Source organism: Battus philenor, unplaced genomic scaffold (assembly GCF_028537555.1).
Source record: "Battus philenor isolate CCGP_79_NKW_IND1 unplaced genomic scaffold, ilBatPhil1.0.hap1 SCAF_12, whole genome shotgun sequence".
NCBI classification, from domain to species: Eukaryota; Metazoa; Arthropoda; class Insecta; order Lepidoptera; family Papilionidae; genus Battus; species Battus philenor.
Window position 1 is genome coordinate 10,644,308 of NW_027181674.1, and position 24,741 is coordinate 10,669,048.

The following is a 24,741-nucleotide window of genomic DNA, read 5'->3' on the forward strand; positions in this document are numbered from 1 at the left end:
AGATAACGCATAATGCTTCTACCGTTCAATCCTCAAGGGACGATCGCTTGATATAACAGAAATTAAACATATGTTCGAATAACAATCTGTGTTGGTGTATTGTATTTGTGCAGCTGTTTTTATTGGGGACTAAATTGAATTTACATTGTTCTACGTACGTCAATAATATTTTATTCCATTTATTTCTCTTTAACAGTCAAAATAATTTTGGTTAAATTACGATGGCGATTAAAGTAAAAAAAAATTTTTCAGTATTCGGTATGAGAAGAATTCTACGCGTGTTGTGATTGCGTGGGATCCGTTGTCAGCGCCCTGGAACAGAAGCATGACGTCACATCATGGACACGCGGTTACTTTTGGTCTTACTGTTTTACTTCTCTGTAAAGGTAAGTCTGCTTTTAAAGTTATTACTCTGCATGAATTAACATGAATAAGCAAAGCATTTTTAGTGTCGTTTGCCGATTCAGAACAATAAATTATAAAGTAGTCGCCGTGGGTTACTTGCAACGTTATCTTAAGCGTCACTTACCATACTACTTATTGACTTTGTTTATGATTACCTAAATTTGGTTAAGTTCTTGGTAGGAAACAAATTCAATTCTCTTTTGCAATATTGTTTAATATGCTGCGAAAGAGATTTAACAGAATATCAATAATAATAGCGCATGATTCTATAATTTAATGTATATTTCATTATATTTTATTTTAGTCAATAAAGAATGCTTTATTATTTCAACACAAAGGAGCAAAATGGTTTCTGGTTTCAGTTACAAAAGATTAAAAATGAATTTATCACTTTTTAACACCTGTGATCAACACTTTTTTTTTAAAACGAATCAGCTTAATTGTATTTCTGTAAAGTACCATAGACATCGTGATGTCGGTTTTTTGTTTGTCTCACTAGACAAAATAAATAAATTCGTGGTACTTCCTAGTTTGCTTCCAACGCATAATGTTTGTTGAATTGTTTCATATAATACTTTACTGAACTTACGTTTAAGTAAAGTGAATACATTATTTTTTCATTGATATGAAATATGCCGTCGGCGCGTTAGAATTTATAACTGGGTTTGCGTTGCATAACTCTGAAGGCGCTAACACTAAGGAGACACGTCACTACACGGAGGCAAGTCACTAAGCCTCTAAGGAGATTGCTTCGGGCGTAGTTACTGTAAACAGTAACTATTTATGTCTGAGCCATTTCGCTGGATTGGGACACCTATAAGGTTATAAGTCATCAAGAGTGATGCACAATGAAATCACTGGTCGCAAGTGGTCCTTCTTTATTGGGTTGTCATTCGTATCGCGTTTAGCATTGTGAATAAGTTCTGCTATTGGATTGCAGCTATAAATTCTGAAACGAATACTGCTACTATCCACTTCGAAAAGCGGTAGCATTGTTAGAAAAAGTGTCGGAATCATTTACTCCAACTCACGTATGTTTAAGTTTAAAAACTTGTAAGAGTAGGAACTGCGCATATCTATATACTACATTGCAGAAATATGTAATCTTTAATATTGGAATATTTATTTTTGTAGCTTTTATCGTTTTGTTTTGTGATCCATGTTTTTTGTAATAACAATAATGTTCGAAATCGATTACGCATGTTTTGTCCGAAACGTACTCGAACGATGAAGATTATAGATCTTATTTAGTGAAATTCAATCTTGTGAGCTGGTAGGTAAAATACAGTATAGGACATATCGCTTTATTTAAACATTTCCTTTACCGTTCCGTTATCGAGAGAAGGAATTAAAATCACATTAGGTAATTCAGATCTCACCGTACTTTTCCAGTGTCCAACGCAGAGCCGCATTGGATCGGAACGAATAGGGCAAAGTTTGTTTATTTGCACTGCACTCCTCTGCTGTAAATTCAAGTTTTCTCCCTATTTTTTGTTATGTCATAAAAAACAAAAACCTCCTTACCTTTATAATTTCTCTGCAATCTGTATAGAAGATTAATTGCGACTTAATATAATATTAATTTTTCATAACTATCAAAATCAATAAATAATTACGCTTTGAACGCAAATGTATCGATATCATTATCTTCATATAATGGATACTTGAAATTATGACACACACATGACTTATAGCTCAAATCATTATATAATAATAGTTGTTCAATTCAGAACGTAACGATTTAATGAAAACTCTTTCTTAAGGTTTTGTTCACCAGTTCCCTGACTGCAAATTGTAACAGGGCTATTACAATTCTCTAGCGTATACTTAGATCAATTTTTATCTTTTGGGAATATGTCATTAATAAAAGGCTTTATATTAATTATACAAACTTCCCTTAATAGTTAGAAAGTTTTTTCAGTTTGTTTTTAAGTGTTTTAACTTTTATAAGTTGGTACAAAAAAATTAAATAAAAAACAGTTTGCTTTATACAATTTATATGTATTATACTATCTCTAGGTATAGCAATTACGTAGACTTGCTTTGCCTATTAAACTGGTCTGCCTATGAGCGAAATGAGGTTTGGAGGAAAACGGCTGTGCTTCGCGAGAAGCATTGCCGCACTTTTGTTGTGATTAATTTCGATTCTCTACTTCCTGAACCATTGTCTTAAGACGTTGGCTGAGGTTGGAGGCGTTTGATGTGGTGTGGTTTGGGTAGCGTCACCACAAGTATAGATACAGGTGTCGTTTGCAAATAGGGCTAGCTCTACACCTTTGACACGTGGTATGTCATTGGTATAGAGCGTGCATAGAACCGGCCATAGAACTGATTTTTGGGGCACAACTGCTCGAATAGAGTGTTGTCAGGGGCAGAATTCTTCAATGCAATACTGAAAAGTTCGATCGCTCAGAAAGTTTCGTATACATAATAAGTAACGGTCCGACATTACAGAATCGTTAAACTTATGCCAGACTTTATCGAACGCTTTAGCTACTTTGAAGAAGATGACTTCCGTGACGGATCCCATAATTTGCTTAGCGTGGATGTGTTCCGTGATATTGTGCACCTGATATATGTACAAACGCCATAACACGGAAACTCTAGCAATACTTAGACGCAACTATATGGTGGCAGTTACAAATACTGCGGTGGTAATCAAGTTATTCTATGAAGATTACATAGATATTTTTATTTCATGTTATTTCGGCCAAGGAAGCCTATCCAATTGCAAATGTTACATAAAAAGGTCCAATACTTTTATTACCTTATTATGCTACAACATAATTTTGTGTGGAATGCTATAAAGGTAAATTTGAATTGATATATGATTTAGAATATGATTGTTTACAGTATAACGCATCTCATGGTTGTTATTGCATTATACAATATTATTTTAAACATTACAAATATATTTTTTGTGTCTAATATATTTTAAATTAAATAACTGAATAACGACCATTGGGGTTAGATTCGTCGCTCGCGATTGCGATAAGATTCACTATTATGATGATTTTTTTTATTCATGGGAATATTATTTAGCTAACAACATATAATATGTCTTAAAAATTGGACAATACATAAATAAATTTCTTGCCAAATTGTACAAGTACTGCTACGAAAAATTTGCAGTTACTTACTCCTAGTCATGTATAGCTCAAACGGGATATTAGTCTAGTTGTTGCCTGTGCTAAATACGCTATTACCACGCAAACTGCTCGTTTGGTTACCTTTGTATTCCACGCGCAAGACAAGACTGCGGTAAAACAATGAAAATGGTTACAAAAAAGTTACATGATTTTGTTAAATTTGCGTAGTATTAAGAGCAATAAATAAAACATTTAAGTAAAATAACGATAACAAACATAATAAAGAATAAAAATTAACGTTTGTGATTAAAACAACAAAAGGTAACAATGACAAGCAAGGAATGCACATGCTTTGAGAAAATTAATATTATATATATTATCCCTGCTTTACTATTTGATATTAAATTCACTACGTTACATGTAAACGATTCGAACGGGTCAAAGACTTTCTCATAGTCCATAAAGGAGCAATATATAAAAACAAATAAATATAGATAGTCAGAAATACCAAAAAACGAAAAGGATGACAGAATGTAAAACATAGTAAGAATGTTAAGTTTAAGAAAACTAATAAAAATGTAAAAACTTAGATGGTGTACAAATATGAAAGAGATAAATAAATAAATAAAAACTCTAAAAGATTAGGAAGAACTTGCTGTAAAGTTAAGAAGCGAAGGAAGTAAGGAGATAAGAAAGCTAGGAAAACGGTGAACAATGTCTAGCATTGTGACGAAAGATAGAAGATGAATGAATGATAATGTGATGAATGAAAGGTGAGAAAGAAAATAAAAAAAACAAGAATGTGTGAATGAATGAAAAAATATTAAGAAATAAAAAAGTCATTGCCCCACACCAGATAGGGGGAATGAGAAGTCCCCAATGGCGGGGGACAAAAAAAAAGGCTAGACGTAACGTCAGGATATACTCTTAGGTCTTCAGTGTAGCTTACCTATGTGTGGGTGTGGTTTATGGTGTTATAGATTTTCGAAGAACTTTTGAAGCGCTTTGAATATCTAATGGTATTTCGTCATCACATTTGCGCTGTATCGGGTGGTCCTTTTCTCGTATAGGCTGATGCCCTCCGGAAATTATAGGCTCGTGTCTAATTTCAATAGACAAACTATTAAATATGTCATATATCAGAGTGAACTTTTTGTACTGATTGATTGAAGATATGTGTGAAAACTTTATAGGTTTTCCAACATATTTTTATCAATTTCTAAGCTATAGTTAAGTTACTTAAAGTACATTCTAAGTACTAGGAGGTACGATTCTCACTACATTGAATTTTTTTTAACTTAAAGTGAATTATATAAAGCAACAAATAATAACTAGTTATTACGGGCTCCACGGGGTTATCTATGATTATTTACAATATTTGTTGAACAAAATGATACACTCTTTGAAATTATTCCTCTAATTTTTATTTAATAGTACTTTTGTAACAGTAAAACAAAATTAATTTAAATATAATATTGAACAAAGAATAGGAAGGTAAATAGATGAATTATACAATGTACCCACACATTGTTCTTCCGATGTTATTTTAGGACTATTTTAATTAATTATTAACGTTAGTGAGGAATGTAGTTAAACTTTCTCATACAATATTATATATAGTGTTCAAATAACATAAATTTTCCTAGTAACTTTAGAACATTTTAGATATTTTAGTGTACTACTCAAGGATAAAGGATGTTTTTTTTATATCCCATGTAAATGTTTTTGAACTAAAGTTTGCTTTTTTTGTTGAACTCAAGTTTATCATTAGAAAATAGAAAAGGTTTCTGTTTCATAAGTTGCATACTTTTTTGCGTGTTTATTTTATGTACAAAATAATCATTGGACCCACTTGTTTACAGACAAAAAATTGGGTAACAGATATTTACATTGTAAAAAAAATAAAATTTTAAAAATCTTTAAAGCATACTGGCCTCTAATCAACCTGTACAAAATGTTCACTCTAAAATATATTACGTTAATTAATTTTCTCTGTTTGTAATGCGACAGGAGTCTAAATTTTCTGGCTTTATAAAGTGTGCCAGGACAGAATAATTATTAATATTCATATGTAGTCAAACGAATTTCGCTAACGCGTTTTTTTACTATACAATTACATTTTTTGTTATTTTCGAAACCATTGATTTCGGATAATGTATTCATTGATCAACAACAAATGAGCTGTAACAATTATTATAATCAAAGTTGATTATAATGAATAGAGTTTTGATTACCGCTATAACAATTTAATATTATTCCGAACTTAGTTTTCTCATAATTAGTGATATATTATTTCTATTATTGCTGTCAAAATTGTGTGCATTCTTCTGGGCATATTTTTAATAAAGTTAATATAATTATAAATCAAAACTTGGGTTCCAATTTCAGTAAGATACTTTGATACCATCCGTTTCGTTTCGTTACATTATCGGTACGTTTCAACCGTTTCAACATCTGACCTTATGCCAAAAAAAAGAAATATTTTTTTTTTGATATAAGTGATAAATTAACAACCGATTTATTTAATCCTGTTTTATCACTTAATGCGATCCTCTTCATATGTCCCACAGAGCACGTTAATCCAGTTAATATTATTCGTCTTAATTATTATATTTTTACACTTTCATTGTACCATGCAGTGCTTAGAAATATCTTACTGAAATTTACTAATGACATCGTTTATCCATTTTTTTATTGTTTCGTATCTCAGCAGTGGGAATATATTGTCATAACATATTTAATGTAGGCATTAAGTCTGGGAATGTTGAACTGAATTCGTTCCTGAAGATCGTTGATGCAATGATCCGTTAAAGATGTTTCTAAGAGAGAAAAGTGCAGTTTCTGCATCGCTGGGTCTACGATGGAATTTAATAAAAACGCTATATTTTTTATTTTCCATAGATGCAAACAAAACGATGTCATAGTAAAATGAAATGGCGCAATGAGAGCGCAAGTTTTGTAGACTAAATTTAAAATGTATTTTTAATTAGAATATCCTACTATAACAGTAACTTACGATCTTAAGCAGCAAATATTAGACTTCAAATTTGAAATAGTATTGCAAATTAGCAATTTCATAAGTAACAATGTAATATTTGAGATGTAGTTTTTATTTGCAAAACCTATAATTCTTATGAAAATAAAATGTTAAATTTAAACACTTCATCCATCGCTATCAAACTCCTCGAGTAAATTCCCAGAAAAAACGTTGCAAAATTAATCCAAATGTGTATAACGTATCGTTATGAAATGCCCCGTATAATACACATTATATTAGAGAAGGTTTTCAAAGACAACACTAATAAATTATTGCCATTTGAAACAATGCTTTCTGAACTTTCTGAACATAAAATACGAAATATCTGCAATGTACTAAGGTTACGCTAGAATTCGTAATAAATTTGAAATTATCAACAACAATAGTAATTACGCATTTGATTTATTATAGCGCTGAAAACATAACAAAACTTCCATTGTTTTAAAGTGACGACTGGTGCTGAAGCTTATTACATAGTTTTTCGTTTCTTTACTTTTACATGTATAAGTAAACATACGAAAGCACAAGTTAATTAGAAGCTACTGGTTAAGTAGAGAAAGAAATGTAAATTTAAAATAGGCTCTTATTATTTGCTAATTTATTTATTACGATAATCCACCAAAATACTTATTAAACGATCATATGTTGGAACAGATTAAGTCTTACCATAAAATATATTGTTCGAACAATATTTTAGTGCGGCATGTGATTTGCATCGGGGCGATATCTCCCGTACTTTTCCATTACTTATGCATGGAATAGAGATTGAAGCGAGCCGCGCAGTTGCTCCGTCATCGGTATTCAATGCTGCCCCCCGCGCGATTTTACCGCGACCTGTCGATCATGATTGTCTTTCTACACACAATGCATAACAAAAACACTTTGTCATTTTCCGTGTCATGGATCTGCTACAGATTATACAAAATATATTCGTAGATAATTTCTTCCTTAAGAAAACCGTTGAAGTGTTATATTTAAATTCTTTAAAAAACGCATCGAATGTATTTGGTTACAAATCACATTGGATTAATCAATTTTATCTATTTATTGTTCCTATTCCATCAATATTTATTAATTAATAAATCTGTACATAATAAATATAATTCAATAATAATTTAAATTATATTTCTAACAAGACAATGGCGACTAATTTTATTTTAGTTATTGATCACCAAAAGTTTTCAATCAAAGCACGTCGATAAATAACAAGATATTGTATGCAGAACACAATAGCAACTTTTATATGCTCTACCGGAGGGCACATGCCTCCTCACATTTTGAGAGGGTATTGAGCTTGGTCCACTAAGGCCACTTAAGTTTTGCTTTTGTACTTGGGTTTGCCTTAGGTAATAAAATATAAGTTTGTATGTTTATGATCATTTATTCTAACATTTAAATGAAGGTTTGGATACAAGGGTTAAGTATATTTTGAGTTTAGATCTTGATTGTTTTTTATTTATTATATTAATATTAATTGTAGAAATATACATTACTTGTATAAATTTACAGTATAATGTAATACGTATTTATAGTACGTAGTTTATTTATTTCAATATTAAAATTACTAGAATATTTGATAATAATGGATTTTTAAAACTTTGTCGTAATTTTTTTCCGAGTAAGTTATTCATAAAAATGGATGGCGAATCAATTTAAAAGTATTCTGGGTCTTGTATGGCATCTAAAGTAGACGGTGAGTGGTGTTGCTTTCATAACTTATAGGTTCGTTGGTGTCGAGGTATAAAACTATAATCTTGTTTACTAACCCGCAGAAGAAAATATCTGATCGGGAGTCGACCTATTTGTTGTAAATAGGACTTCGAAATGCCTTGAGTTTTTTTATACATTTAGCTTATTTCTTCTTTTTCCTGCATTTATGCAATTAACAGCAATGATAATTATTAAAGTATTTAAAAAAGGTTTTTTTGTATAAATATTTTTTCTTCTTAACTAATATATAAACTACTCTCTTTTCTTTTCTGTATATTGAACTGAAAAAAAACGACTTCAAAAAGGCGTTTTTGGTTTATAAATAAATTTAACACCCGCTTATGCGCGCTGAATCGCCAATTATACCTCTAATTCCTACTTAAGTTTTTGTTTCGTATTCCAACTCTTACAATTTCAAATCTTTATTTTTAATGATCGTTTCCTCCTGAAAGTCCTTTTAATTTAGGTAATGACAATTAATAGATGATTAAAGACCTATCGTATAACTAACTCTTAGTAATATGAAATACTAAGTACTATGTCGCTTATAACTATTGTCGGTCACCGGATGCGTCGTATTTTAAAAGTCATTTCTATAATCTTGCAGTAAGACGTATCACCAATACAAACGTTACTTTTGCGACAATAAGAATTCTGCTTAATAATGTGACATTTGTTAAAAAATTCGTATAAATACAACAGAATTTGGTCTTCTTTATTTATTCACAGTTCTAGTAGTATGAGCTATAATTATATTAGTGAAATTGTTTATTGATAAGGCTTTTATACTTTTTTTAGTAAACTCTAAAAGAAATTTTAACTTCGAAATGTTTTACAATTTCACATTGAGTTATTAAGCTATTTTATATTTTACAAGTTGTGATATCAGTAAAATAACTTTGCATGTATTTTTTGTGCGTCTCCAGTTTACAGTTGAGCAGAAGTTTCTATCGTAGTTTTCTATGTCACGACGTTAATGAATCTAATGAAAAAATACGATACATTCTTATTATACTAAGGTAAAGTATAACTAAATAGCATTAAACACAGTGAACCCATGGGGTAACATGACCTCACTGAAGCAAATTTAATATTTAATTTTCAATTGAAAAGTGAATCTCGATTGAAACCGAACTGTTACAAAGATTCAACTCTGGTGATAAAATACAATTATCTAACTTAAGAACGTGCGAAAACGAGCTTAGTCAGAAGGCAGTCCACTTACACAGACTTTAGTGAAACTAGTACTAGCTCAGACTAAATAACAGAATTGATCAACAGAAAGGAAGTCATTTTATGATATTCTACATCTTCAAGTATCTAAATTAGCTGTTAAATTGACAGTTACCTAGATAGTAGCCCAGAAATTGTGTATTATATGTGTTATTTTAAGATTATTTGAAATATTCAGGTTGCAGTTTATAGTTATGAGCATTATTAACGTTATTAGTAGTTATGAAAATGATATACGGAATTAAAATTAAGAACGGTCTGGACAAGGACATCATACCAGTGGCGGCTGGCCGAACAACTTTTGACAGGAGTGACGCGTGACGCATCTATTTTAACCTATTGAGCCTTAATCCAGTTATAACTAATACTAATTGTATGATGAAATCGAATCATCAAAGAGTAAAGGCACTCCGTTACAAAAACTGACGGTGTTACAATTGTAGCAAATTAGGTTATATATCAGTGTATGCGTAGGAAAGTAGTTGCGATAACAGCGCTAATACGTGAGTCACCGGGCATCACCTTAACAATTCAACGACAGAAGCATAACAGGCGCAGAAGAAGACTGTCACATCTACTTGCTTGATTGTAGTGAACAGCTCTACATCGCGACGCGTCGCCCAACAAAAATTGGTATATGATGTATTTCCCTCTGAATGTTCCTCGAATAAGATATGGCCATTCTGTAAATTATAAAGTTTTGTACAAAATTTTGAAAGTGTTCATATTTGGAAACTAAAAGTGAAAATACAGATTTTCGAGGGCCGTTTGCAATACATAGTTTTCGATTTTTTTGCTATTTGATGTACTTGAGGTTTTCTGCGAACGTTCACAGACTGAACGTGCGTTCACTGCCGGTTTCTCAGGGACGACCTTAGACGTTCTCTAACAGTTAGAAACATTAGTCTGCGTCAGCTACTAAGGGAGGGGTGGAAGTCCGGAGACACTTCCGATACTCCAAACGCTGATCGCAGGGTTTTCTTGCACCTCAGTGCAAGAAGGCAGACACTACATCGGCAACTACGGGATGCGGGAAAGTCCGAAGACACTTCCGACACTCCAAACGCACGTCATACGTCCTAGAAGTATCATTAACGAATCCATGGACTCTTAGTTTATAGTCTATATAGACAATTGCAAAAGATCTCGCGGATCGATTGAGGTGCATTTCGAAGTCCAATGTCCAATATTAATTTGCCCATCCGGAGTGACAAAAGTTATCTATCTACAAGCCATATCCTGATAAAAAGTGGTTTTCTCTAACAAAGCCCGCTTAGTGCCAATTAGTGCCGATTAGTGCCAAACACAAGGACTCTGTGTTTGGCACTAATTGTTGTAACATAGCTCCTGAAGATGCCCCGTGGAGGGGTGAAACAAGTGTTGAGTGATTTGGTGGTGGCGGTTGTGTGATTCGCATTGTTTGCCGCATGCGCATTTATCAGCGGGCTGGCGGGCGGTGCATTTCATTGCACGACTACCACTGCATGTGCGGAAGTGGCTAAATATTGGTCCTTTTCTTACTTGAATTAAATAACATTGGGACGAAACCGTTGGGGAAATTTGTGTGTTAAAATTTATGTTTGCGCTCAAAGGCTTTCGGATAAGTTTTGTTATACCGGGGAATATTCGACACTAATATTTAAGAAAAATATTGTTCCCATTAGAAGTTTTAATGAAATGACCAGGAATTTGTCTAGTAGCTAGAATGATGACGCAGATAACCTCCTGAAGATCAGTCCGTGTAGTGCTAGCGTTTATAATATCCTTGCTGGTGCAATATATCGCGATGTGACCTTGTTTATCGCAAATAAAGCAGCTTACATCATTATTTTCCTATCATTAAATGGTGGAGATGATACCTAGAAACTCAATTCAAATTTTAGCGATACTATCACGGCATGTACTGGCTATATCACCTAGTTTCTCACAGCTGTAATACCATCGTTAGTTTTCAATACATTGTCTCTATTCTCCTGCGGTTGAAGTTGTTTTAGTGGCAGAGGTGGAGTAGAAGACTCTTTGCCTAAAGGTGAAGGAATTCATGTTATAACTTAAAGCTGGTTTGTATTTCTATGATAAATACAAATCTTTGTAACTGTAGTTCAATTTTTTCAAAAATCTTTTTTACTTAATGTACCACATGACATATATGTAGATGGATTTTTATGGGAGGACCTAGCAAGGTTTTTATTTAAGCGTAGTTTGAATAAGATAATGGAGGAATATGATCGAAATGATTATTAGTGTAATGAATTTCTTTTTTTCGACTTATAACAGTAGTATCAAGTGAATTTTTGCCACAATTTCGAATACTTTTTTAATTCACAGGTATTTTTTTATGAATTAAAACACCTAATAGTTTTAAATCAATGTTCAGGACGTATTTTTTGACTTATATGTAAAAATATAAGTTATGATTTATATTTAAAGGAAAAATTTTGTTCTTACATTTCGTATACATTGTTTAACCAATTTTAGAAAACATCTAAAAAATAAAGCAGGACTAGTAGAAAAAACCCGATGACGCTACATTTTTAATTGAGAAGTTTAATTAACTACTAGATTTTGTACAAAATCCCTAAAAATTCAAGCAATTTGGATTTTTTTGGTTTCTTTCATCATGTTAAATAGACATGAAGATTTACGCATATGCGCGTCTCACTAGTGATTTATTTAATTTGTGTGTGCCGCGAGCGGGAGACATATTTAACTTTTCATTTTATCTTCATGTATTCCCTCACATGTTTTCGTAATAATGGAGTTGGTGGTTTTTGTCTTTTAAATCATTTTTGACTTGAATGTTTTATTTAAATCAGAGTATTAAGCAGAGTTTTTCTAATATGAAATTTATTAGACAATTTTTTGCTCTAAGTTTTTGAGCGTCAAAACCATATTTTTGTCATTATTTCCGACGACGTTATAAATTGGTGAGTCAAGCCCTCCGCGCTATCAATATCCAGTCAACTGAAAACTACGAGCGAGCTTGCAGCCAACTCTTTTATTTCGCAAGCTTGCCATTTTGTATCTACCTTTTACTTAACCTCTTCAATTTTTTCATACTTATTGTTTACACTCGTTAATTCAAGCTGTATATTTATACCTAAAAATGCAGAAATTTTTATTTAAAAACTTTGTGTATCGGCGCACGGTTTAGGGCACCTTTCACCATAAGGTGAAGCATTTATTCGTTATATGTTTGTTCAAGAATTAAAGGGAATTTTTTTTTTAAATATTACTTTATACTATTATATCAAAATATTTTTATTGCAATGTATACGTTCGTGACATTTACGGAAATTACAATTACTGCTCTTTTGAAAGTAAAAACTATAAGACGAAATAATGATATTCGTTATTGTATCTTTACACAGTATAATAACTATAAAAAGATGACTTAAAAAGAGTCTTAGAGTATGAGTTCACCACACAAAATTATACTATTATTTATTTATAGGAAAAAATAAAAGTCTAGATGTATAAATTCTTTTTCTGGCTGAGTACATAAAATAACTGTTATATACTCGGTCAGAAACTCTCAATTAAAATAGATTCTAAAACTGATTTTCAAAAACGCAATGTACAATAAAACCATGTTATATATCTTGATACATATAACAAATAATGCAAATATTGAAATATATAGTTTTGAAAATAAAACGTTGTTTTTTTAATAAAATTTTAGATAGAATAAAAAATAATAATCACGGTTTCCCGAGAGTTTCATCTGAGGTTTTCATAACGCGCTCGGCATCTGGATTAATCTTGTTTACTAACATGCCAAGAAAGATTTGTGCCGTTTGGGAAAAGGATAAAATGTACTAATTTACCTGTCACGTCGGCTCTTTTTAACTTAATTAACGATTTACTTTAAGTTATTGAAGTCTTTTTATCGTTCAAATAAAATTGTTGTCCCTTTACAAGCTTAAAAAAAGTTTTGTACTTGCCCCGTCAATTATTTTTTAACGACTATCTCTAAGATTTTTATTTGGGTATATTCGTTTTAATATATAATAGTTATAAGTAATATGAATACAGCGTTTACTTTTTTATAAAAACACTTTTTAAAGATATAAATATTATATGCGATAACAGTGAGTAGATATATTTAAATTTATAGGAATAAATTTAGTTATGATTTACATTCACTTGAAACATATCGTTGCATATAACAACAGTTACGAAAACACATAACCATATTAAGTACAGCTCGGCGTGGACGCTGTCAAGATACTTTATTTAACCAAATTTTCTCACATTAAAGATCTTTATTAAAAAATAAATAATACATTAAAAGATAGTTTATGAACTAGTCTGATGAGACTATATATATTTATTTTCGAGTGTAGCTAATGAGACGAGATTATATATTTCATATATTTATTTTGTACATAACTACAATAAATTTTAAAAAACCAGGCCTTCATTCACAAAGTAAAGCGAGGAGAAAAAATTTTATAGCGATGTGTAGTTTGCAGAACGGGTGATAAATAATATTTTCCAGACATTATTAATTAGGGGAAAATATATTTTTGTGCCGAGATGTATGACTTACTCGAGCTTCGGTGACATGTTGTAGATGCTATTGGTTTAATCACCGATCGTGAAAAGAATATAAATGTTGCACGATTCCATTTACATCTACCATCAGCGGTCTCTTTTAAGACAATTGAGACAAATTTAAATTTCGGTAGTTTAAATTTTTATTTTACTTTTTCAGTTTTAAATACAAGCGCACTGAACGAGAAGGCTACGAATAACTAAAAAATGATTTTGTTTTAAGCTTAAAAATTATACAAGCCCAATGAACGCGTAAAAGAAGATCTGATGTACAACAAATGAATACTATTGAACAGGCGTACATTAGGCAATGAACCTAAACGTAATCGGATAACGAAAGAAAAGTAAAAATAAACAAAAGAAAGATAAATTAGTATTGCCTGGATCCGAATTTATTTCCCTATACGTATATTCTCAAATTTTGTCATCGTGGTGGAATAATGTAAAATTAATTAGTGAAATTCGACTCGGTAATAAAGTTAATTTAAAGTCTGCCTAGCGTCACAAAGTTATGCAAGAGTGGCCGTCAAATTAATTTCTCTATTCCGTACCACGAGCTCGAGCCTCCTCGCTCGCTGCGTACCGAATGAATGATCGTGAACAAGCGCGGTGATTGATCCATAAATACTGCGAAATACTTCGTTAAGTTGCCTGATTGCCAATTGTGTTTGTTGATATTGAGTTAGTAAAACTTTTAATGTACTTTTCTTAAAATATTGGTTTCTCTTTGTTTAAAAAAATGAAATATCTGTCGTTGGTACTGAAACACAAATTTTATGTTTTTTTTGCGACAATATCCAACGTATATGGTAAGTTTTAAATTTTGCATAAAAGAAAATAAGGAGCGGTTAATTAAAGTGCTAGAATAAGCGTTGTAAAAAAATCAATAACAATTCTGTCAATATTCTTTAAATTGCCCACCTTACCAGTTACTTCTTGTACACAAAACACACACGCACTCGTACACAAGAGTGCGTATATCTGTGCGTGTTTGTTTCAACAGTGTTTGCGCAACTTGTTTATTTCAACAGTAATAATCTAACCTAAAACGGTAAAAAAATCATTATTAAATAAGTTAATATTTAATTCAAAATAATGTAACGCATTTTGTTTCTGCATATTAAATCTGTTTGATGGCAGTCGGACCAAGGTTGATTTTTAAATATTGTGAAAACCTTTAAAACTAAAACTAAGAGTTTTGTTTTTTACTTGAAAAACTTATAAAAATACTTAATTTAAGTCAAAAAGTATTTAAAATATTTGCCTCTATTTTTGTCGCATTTCTTCCGTCAATGCGGTCACTACTTTGCCAAGGACGACTTCAAGTTCCAGATTTTTATGAGATCTAGTACAAACATTAGCCCCGAAAACCTGCAGTAATCTGTAATTAATTCTGAAAACTGAGCTGGTGGAGGGTTAATTTAATTACTTCGGATGATTTAAAACAATCATGTATAAAATACAAGAAACAATTTATCATCTACTTGCTGCGCTGCAGCCGCTAACAAATCAGCCGCAATCATTATTTTTGGCAAATTTAATTTAAGAAAAATCAAGATGCTAAAGCTGATAAGTGAAGTGCTCATAATCTAACAGTAATGCGAAGCACTCTCCAAGAAGTATAAACGTTTCTGCATCAGAAATACGACTTATTAAATATGGGCAGAATAGCATTGGATCGAATACCATGGGACAGTCAAATTATCGTCATTAAAGCTGATGGTGTGCATGTAAGGTCAACGAAATGGCTATTGCCGTTGTCGCAGGAAATTTCTCTGCTTTTTCTTAGAGAAATTGTGCTTCATTGTCGGAACAAAGGCTAAAAAGGTTTATCGAAAAGGCGGTTTACCAGACCATTTTAATATCGAAATGGTTGGTTGATAATATTTTCAAAGTAAAATGTATCTAAGTTATATATAAATATGATCGTTGAAGTAAATAGTATATTTTGGTATGTTAACAACGGCTTTTTCGTTAATTTGCAGTTGACATGTATGTCAAAATTGCGACTAAACGATCGACATACATCCGTCTAATCCAAAGGCAGTTTTGATATGAAGACTACATCCAACCCCGTAATGCCATTATTATTGATGGCTACGTGAAAAATATGGCAAGATTGAAAAATTTTCCGGCTATTTAGATTGGAAGCGACATGCAAGAATACACGCAACATTTGATGTAACTAACATGCAAACACTATTTGATAGAAAAAAGAGATTTTTATTCTAATATTAAAATATCTAATGAATTTATAATAAACCGTCGTGTGTATGGCGAAATCTACTGTTGGATATACTATGTTGATGGGCAAATTCGTAGAACCACGAAAGACACGTACAGTAATTCATTGAAAAGATCAGCTAGAAAATTGACGAGTGTATTTCATTTTATTACAAGTTTCTCCTCCAATTTTGCAACAGATGTTTTTGCTCGCAATTTGCTGTATACTGATATACTGCACTGCTATAAATGACCATATCAGAAGAAACAAGGAACACAGTTTTTTTGGCTAAGAAATGATTAGAGTTATTTTAAACACCAGAAACTAATGAGCACGATCTGGAGCACTTACTCGGTAAAGTTACCGAACTTGAATCTATTACCATCACAACATTATCATTATCTGTCCTTTGCTGGTATTTGTTTGCCCTTTAGGTAACATGGCGTATACTTGATTGACTTCGACGACCTAAGTTACGTCGCCTTTTATTCGCATTTCAAAATTATAATAACAATAAATAAAGTTTTCATGAACTGATGTTAAGATGTTAAATAATCGAATTATTATTAATTTTTTTTTCGTCAATTAACTGACACTCACGCTTTTACACTTTTTTCATTTCAGAAACATTACTATTTTGTTTCATCAAAAGAGAGTACAGAGATCAGACCTTATACTTAAGTTATGAAAAATTTATATTAATATACACTCACAAATATTTGACAAGTAAATGACATTTTTTTATTCCCGAAAAGAAAGATTTAAAATATTTCAAAAGTAGGAATAGTTGGTATTTAAAACATAAATTGTTAAATTTTGTATGTTTCTTAATATGGAAACCTTTCCTGGACTTTCAAAAATATTTCGACATCAACTTTAGCCAATTCTATCCAGCGATTATTGAGTTTCGTTGACATAAACCAACAGCAATTAATTTATATGTATAATTTTTTGTATATTTTAATTTCTAAGGAGTGCAGTATTTTTAATAGCAATTTAACGGAATCAAATGATTAGATAGGGGTATAGACAAAATTGAATAGGCACCAGAATAAAGTGGAAAAGGTTAAAAATTGAAAGAATATTCAGAAAGTGTTTCAAAGAAAATATTCCTCTCTAATGAACTCGAATTTCATTAAAAGAAAAAGAAAATATTTTCGCCTCCGTATTGTGCACATTAGATGTACATGTAATGAAGCTTAACATCGCTGATTATACACCATTTGTCTCCTCATTTATTACAGGAAAAATGTTTGTCTGAATCATTTTCATATTTTAGTTTTCCCTTCATACTTTTTGTTTGAAAAATATATTTTTAAGCAGGTTGATTAGACATATGTTTAAAAAAGCTTGAAGACGTGAATGCTTTGTTTGCTCAGTTATTATTTGTTACACCTTATCCAAAAATCGACGGTAATAGTAATAAAAAGCGTTTTCGAAATTCGGATTACTTTATATTAGAATGTATTATTTTTCATAAATTGTTCCTGCATATTTTGTTCTTCAAGAAGTTATTGGCATAATGCATGCCGCATTTCAACAGAAAAAATAAATTAATGTAATATTCCGGAGTGATCACTTTATAAAGGTTAAAGGAACAGAACTAAAATCTTAAAGCTTATTAGTGAAAAATGAGCTATTAACCCTAAAGCTTTTTGTACTTAATTTATCTTACTTATTAAAATACTCATTATACTCATAGTGTGGTAAAAAAAAAACGTTAAACAGGGTTCAATATATATTACTTGAATTATCTAATAAGAATAACTGCTTTAGGTTCAAAATTATTTTTATTAAGCATTTTGTACATGAATTAAAAATCTTTTCATAACTACAAAAACGAACGCAAAATTTATTGTAAAACTTGTGATATTGAAATAATTAATCGCTTTCAACGTTTTGTATAAATACTATCAACTAAGACATTTGTTGTGTCAGATAGGGCCTATTATGATCTTCAGCCAATATTAAATATTATGATATTTAAACATATAAACATTAAAAATTATTAAAAGTAGAATTTTTCACTTTTAAAGCAAAAGGTACTGATCAAATCAAACTCAATTCCCTGGACAACTATAAGCGATCCAAATATTTCCGGAAAAAATTTATCATTTTTTCCTAGTCCAAAAAATATTGTTTCATTATGACTTTGCATGATAAAAAACTTCCAGGTCCCGATTCAGTCTACTATTTTTAAGTAACTTAAGAAAGCCTTATTTATTTAAGAGTTACATTCTTCTAAGAAAATTACCTGTTATTGATATTCATTTATAGCAGCTCTGAGAATGTTTCTAAATTTACAGAATTTTCTTAAAAAAAAACACGCAAACATCTATTAATCAACTTATTATAGTAATAATATCCAGATAACCAAAGCAAAAGCTTTACGCAACTTAGGTTTATAGTAATTTTTACCGGATTATTAATAATAGATTTCTTGTGGATAATGTTGCAACCAAATGTTTAAGATTATCGCCAAATGATGCGTTTTAGACAATTGAGCTTAACGTGAAATTCGGAAACATGATCATATTTACAAAGTCCGAACATGAAATGTATACAAAACTTATCTCAAAATCTCAATATGAATCTCAAATCCTAATTAATAATACAAAAATCGGTGGAAATATGACGTTCTGCAGTAATGTATGGAATATTGTTAAATTTATTAATATTTTTTTTACAATATTTCCTTTATTTAATAAATCATGCATATGTATTTTGACGGAATAGTTAAAGTAACCGCAAGCCCAATTTGAATGTATAGTATACACACAGAAAGGCACAATGTAATTGCTTTGCAATTTTTGATCGAATATAATACTTAACAATTTTAAAAGATATTTATTCTCAGTTTTTTAACTTAAATTACTGTGTAGTTACCATAAATTATTTTTGATATATTTGAAATACACGTAACCAACTATTAAGTATAACAAAAAATATGAAAATATTAATATTATTAAAGTTCAGATAATTATTGAATTCGATGATTACAATATCGCTGTTAATGTGACGTTTTAATAAAACAAAATTAAGCGGTAAATTATAAAACAGAATAACGTAAATCATCTCTTCGATTCCCGATTCAAAACTTAAAAATATTACGTTAGTTTATACAAATAAAATGTTTTTGTTTGTATATACTCTTTTATATAAAATATCTTAAACGTACATAACTATATTAAATGACATACCGGTTATTTCCCAGAACATACCAAATAAAGCATAATAATAACCACTTGTACCTGAGAACCAATTTTCCGACAAATTGAGTTACTAGTCTCAATTTTTACTCTGTCAGACGTAAGCGGACAACGCGCGGCGACTATAAAGTTGGCACTACTCCATAAACCTTTTAAAAAAAATCCTAGTGAACAAATAAATGCCCGTCGTCTGTTTTGTCAAATCTGTGCAATACGTGAGCCCCGCCTCGCAAGCCGTGCGCTGATTTTATAGCGCCATAAAATCTCGTGAAATGCGCCCTTAAATCACAACGGCTCGTCGTATTTCATCGTTTCGGTTGTCAATGTTTATTTTATATCATATTTTAGAGATCCCTCCTCGTATAAATCACGACAGAATTGATATACATTAAGGTCACGTACTTTTGGCAGCTACGCTTAGTTCCCCGTTTCCTCGCTTGCTGCGCCGCGTTGACAAGTGGTCTCCCTGAACTCTTGTTATATATTGTAGTAATATAAAATACGAATTGAGAAGCACAAAATAAGAAGGTATTTTCAGACTTCTTCAACAAAGCGAAGAAAAATGGGAATAGTTAACTCTCAATATTTGGTTCTATTGAACTTGCAATTCGTTTTGCGCAGATGTGTTGCAATCTAACGTGAATTGGTCAATTTATTTAAAGTCGCTGGGGAGAAATAACTTCTAAAGAATTTCCTGAAATGCTCATTGAACAATCGTGTATCTGTTTTTTTTCTTGTTATTGTTTCATTACAAATATTAAAAGGCGTTAGCGATATTAAATAAATAGGCTACATTTATTAAATTTGTTAATGTAAATAAACCGTGCTAAAACGGAAATCAGATAAAAATTTACTCTTTAAAATCACATAACATTACTTTAAATAATTACTTTAAAAAATTTCTGTCTTACCGCTTTCCTCTTCATTGAAAATTATTAGGATATTGTTGTATCCTTACTTAATAGAACCGATTTCGTTCATAATGTGAATTGTTGATGTTAAATAAATAACAGCTGAAAGTATTACCATAGCGCCTAGGTCAGTCGCTAAATGTTCCGATCCGAATTTGTTTTCTGCGCCCTAGCTGATGAATTAATTGATATAACGAGAAGTATCTATCTATGTCTTAAGGAAAGGATCAATGTATTGTATTAAGAAACTGTTTTTGCTGTGAGATTTATTTTGGATGAATATAAAGCTTTTCTTTATAAAATGATGATCTTAAATTTATAATTCTAACTTGGAAAACACCTTAACAATCAGTTATATTTAAAATAAACTTTTATTATAATAAATAATAAAAAATATTATAATAAATCACTTTTCAATAAGATAACTATTAGATGTAAAAATAGTGCCTTTAGTTACTGCGATACATAAGCTATAATGTAAAAATCTAATTAACAATCGCTTTTATTTATCTTTAGTCAGAGAGCAAACAAACTGCTATTATTTATACCAGTCACCGAAATATAAACAAGTTTGATTTAAAAAGCGATTGACGATGTCTCGAGCCATCGTCGCCGCGGACCAGAAGTGGATCACTGAGGATTAGTCCTAAACAATGGGGGTCATTGTAGCGACACTAACGGAACGTTCGTGTTTAAGTGTAAAGAATCCATATGCCCCGTGAAATCGGAGACCGTCCCGTCTTACATCATCACTTGCCTTGAAACATATTATATAAAAAAACTAGAGAACATAAATTAAATAAATTAAAAAATATAATTGAATGACAGGCTATTAATTAAAAAAAACTCATGTTTTAAAAAAGTTATCGAAATTACACGTTTATATTAACATCCCTTGTAAAATCGTCAAACCTTTTCATTAAATTTTATTATTTTTTATAGCTCATATTTTATTTTTTGCCTTATAAATATAATAATTTGTTATTCAGACCTAAAAAGGAATTTATTTAAAAAGAAAACTTATTGAGTGTATCTCTTAAATTGATTAATTTAATAATTAATTTCAGAGCACCTCAGCATATAAATTTAACAATTGTATAAAGTCTGAGAAATTTTCTGACCTCTTTAAACACAATAAAACTAAGCGCCTACTTGAAATAGTTTCAAAGGATGAGTATTCAAATTATAGGGCAATTTCTTAACTACCATCGTCAACAAAAATATTAATAAAAAGAATTTCAACAGTTACTAGAGTACTTCAATTCAAATTATTTATTTCATAGCCAACAAATTAGATTTATAAAAGGACTAGTAATAGCGCAGGCCTCATTTTGTTACAATTTACATAAGGCATGGGAGAATTCAAATGATGTCGTCGGTATTTTTATAGCCTTTCGAATGCCTTTGATTGCATCTATCACAACATAATAGAATGTAAATTAAAAATCAGCGAAAGGTTCTGCACCCGAGTGATATTCAAATAACAGATTACAAATTGTACAAATTAATATAACAAAGTCATCAGGTTGTGCAGCAAGAACAAATGTCCTGCTGGGTCCAACATTAAGGCCATTATTAATTTTAACATATAATAAACGGTTTGCCATTCTTAGCCCAAAACCTTTGCGAAATTATACTGTTCGCAGATGACACGTCGCTTTTATTTAATGTAGGAAAGGAAGCGAATAATTTTGATGACCTAAACGTAACGTACGTTTTGCAATTGCAACTTAGTTTTAGACTCTTAAAAAACATATTGTATTGAATTTTCCAAACGCCTCTAAATAAAATAAATGATATTGTTCTAAACTATGTAGATTTAATAGTTTTTCTTGGTGTCACAATTATAATTCAACAGATCCTACACATTGAGCCTCTTGCGGCTAGGCTTGCTGCTGCAGCTTATGCCGTTAGGAAGATAAAACGTTACTCTGACATTGATACTGTTAGGGTAGTGTATTTCAGTTGTTTCTGTAGCGTTATGTATTAAAGGATTTTAAGTTAGAGGTTTTGCAACAGAGAGACATCCGAGCAAATTATGGCTTATGGCCGCGCATTGCCTTAAGGATAGGGTTTAATGTAATCAGTATATTCATAATAACATTCTGTACGTTTACAATAATCGTGACAAATTTATTAAAATAGGGGATATCCATAGTGTATTTACAAGACACCGTGAAAAACTGTCTAAACCCTTTCAACTGTTAAAAATATCTAGTTCATTCGTAACAAAACGAATTATACAAAACATTTATCTTTTTCTTTGGTTCTGCCTCTGTTTCTGTCTTACGTTATTTTATTATGGGGTAATGTTACCGAAATTAATTATATATAATTTTATATAGAAGAGCTGTACGAGCTATTTATAACTCAAAAATTAGGGGTTCCCTGAGAGATGTTTTGAAAGAAAGTATTTATTACTTATGCTCCATAATTTAAAATCTAAATAAATGAAAAATAGCGACAGGCACATGATAAATACAGGAAATACTAAAAACTCGTAACGCCTAACTCTTGTCTTCAGTTGTTTAATTGTTCATGGCTCTGAATGTGTATATATATATATATATATATATATATATATATATATATATATATATATATATATATATGTATATTTATATATATATATATTTATGTATATATATAAATATATATATATATATATAAATATAAGTAAAAAAATTATACAAGATATCTTTTTCAAGACCTTCTTTTTTTGCTTTGAATTTAAAATTAAAATTACATTGTAAAATATATCTTTTCATATGATTCAAGTTTTTATTTGACCGAAAGGTGTGAAACTAGGTTTGTTGACACATTAACATTATTGATATTATGATATACACATCCAAGTTCATTTAAAAGAGCAACTGTTAAGTCTCTGGCCGGATATTCTTAGTACATCAGCGTTTCAAGTCGGTAGTAGCTTACTAATTAGAATATTTAAATAATTGACGATTCAAAAGTGCATATAAATGCCTACTTTAATACAAAAAATTGTATTTTTTTATTTTGAATTGCAGACACAAACATTGTTTGTCAATTTATGTGTGAAATGTACTTTATACAATGGTAAGAAAGATAAGTTCACTGAACTACGGTTATTATTACGATCATAACCAAGTTGACTCCATTAAAATTATTAGTCGAAATGTTTTCCGATTTTTCAACAAGCAGTTCAAACAGTTCAAAATTAGTTACACTGGTTTTTACCTACGAAATTAATTAAAGTACCGTGCTTGCAAAGACGTTAGAGAATCTGCTCTGCAACAAATAATATATAAACAGCCTTATCCGAGTATGAGAGTGACGCACATGCGTTGTCGGTATTGTTCGAAGAGGCATTAGGGTTTAATCTCGTCGCGGACTCGTTACGTTGATTGTTCCGTGTCGCTCGGCAGATGGCCACAGTAATCCGACCTACTGCACGTTGCTTTACTCCTCCTCTCTCCAACCGCCCACTGCCCTCTGGGTCCTCTGCGAATATAGCCTCTTTGTGTTTGTTGCATCTGCAGGTAAATTGTGCGCCAAAATTGGGCCGTACGTTACCGAGTACGTGCTCTTTTCATATGAATGCAACTGTTATAAATTATTCTTAAAAATCTTTTGTTACCAACGCTCCTCTCTAACGCCTTTTCCATTGTTATAATGTTATACCTTCTTTAAAAAAGTATAGGGTACATACTGACCCCCCCCCCCTTTAAGTACTATATTATATTCTTTCCTAATTTACAAGACACCGTAGAATCGCAAGCAATGGTTTCTTTGCACAGTGTTACTTTTCACTGTTCGCTGTCAGAGAAAAGATAGTCTTATAAATCATAAAATAGACATATATCAGAATAAGCAACCGCAATTATATAATTTATAGCTAGTTGCAATATTATTTAATACTATAAACTGATAAGTGACGACACGTGAACGGCGATCAAATAATAATCCTGGCCCTAAAAACATGTGTTACCGTTGAGAGTTTATAATAGATATGTTATCCAGTGTAATACCATTATCTCTTAACAAGTAAGATGATATGTTGCAAAGGTTTAAGCAAAATTTAAATAACTAAGGCTCGCGATAGAATCACCGGATTGGAATGGTTTTTGAATCGATGTCTTTAAAATAATTGTTTGAAAAGGAACAAGACAGGGACACAAACTGATCAGGCCCGTGCTACTTTATGATACATGATTTGGACAGCTCTATCAAGAGCATACAAGAAGAAGAGAAAGCTGCTCTTATAACCAGAGCACAGTAGTACAGCTCGAGCTTTTCAGTTTGACGGCAGAATTAAATTGATTGAAAAGTTTTAGCATCGATTTTTTAAGTTAAAAATTTGATCCAAAAAGTGTGACGTGTGACGGTT

At 31.1% G+C, this 24,741-nt stretch overlaps 1 protein-coding gene across 1 annotated transcript in view; it reads left to right on the forward strand.

Moving 5' to 3' along the window:
- The first annotated feature begins 306 nt into the window (after window positions 1–306).
- LOC137932891 (uncharacterized) overlaps window positions 307–24,741 on the forward strand; it is a 66,258-nt gene continuing 41,823 nt past the window's right edge. The window contains exon 1 of the mRNA XM_068776578.1: window positions 307–386. Coding sequence (XP_068632679.1) covers window positions 326–386 — 61 coding nt within the window. The 5' untranslated portion in view covers window positions 307–325. The remainder of the gene's footprint in view (window positions 387–24,741) is intronic.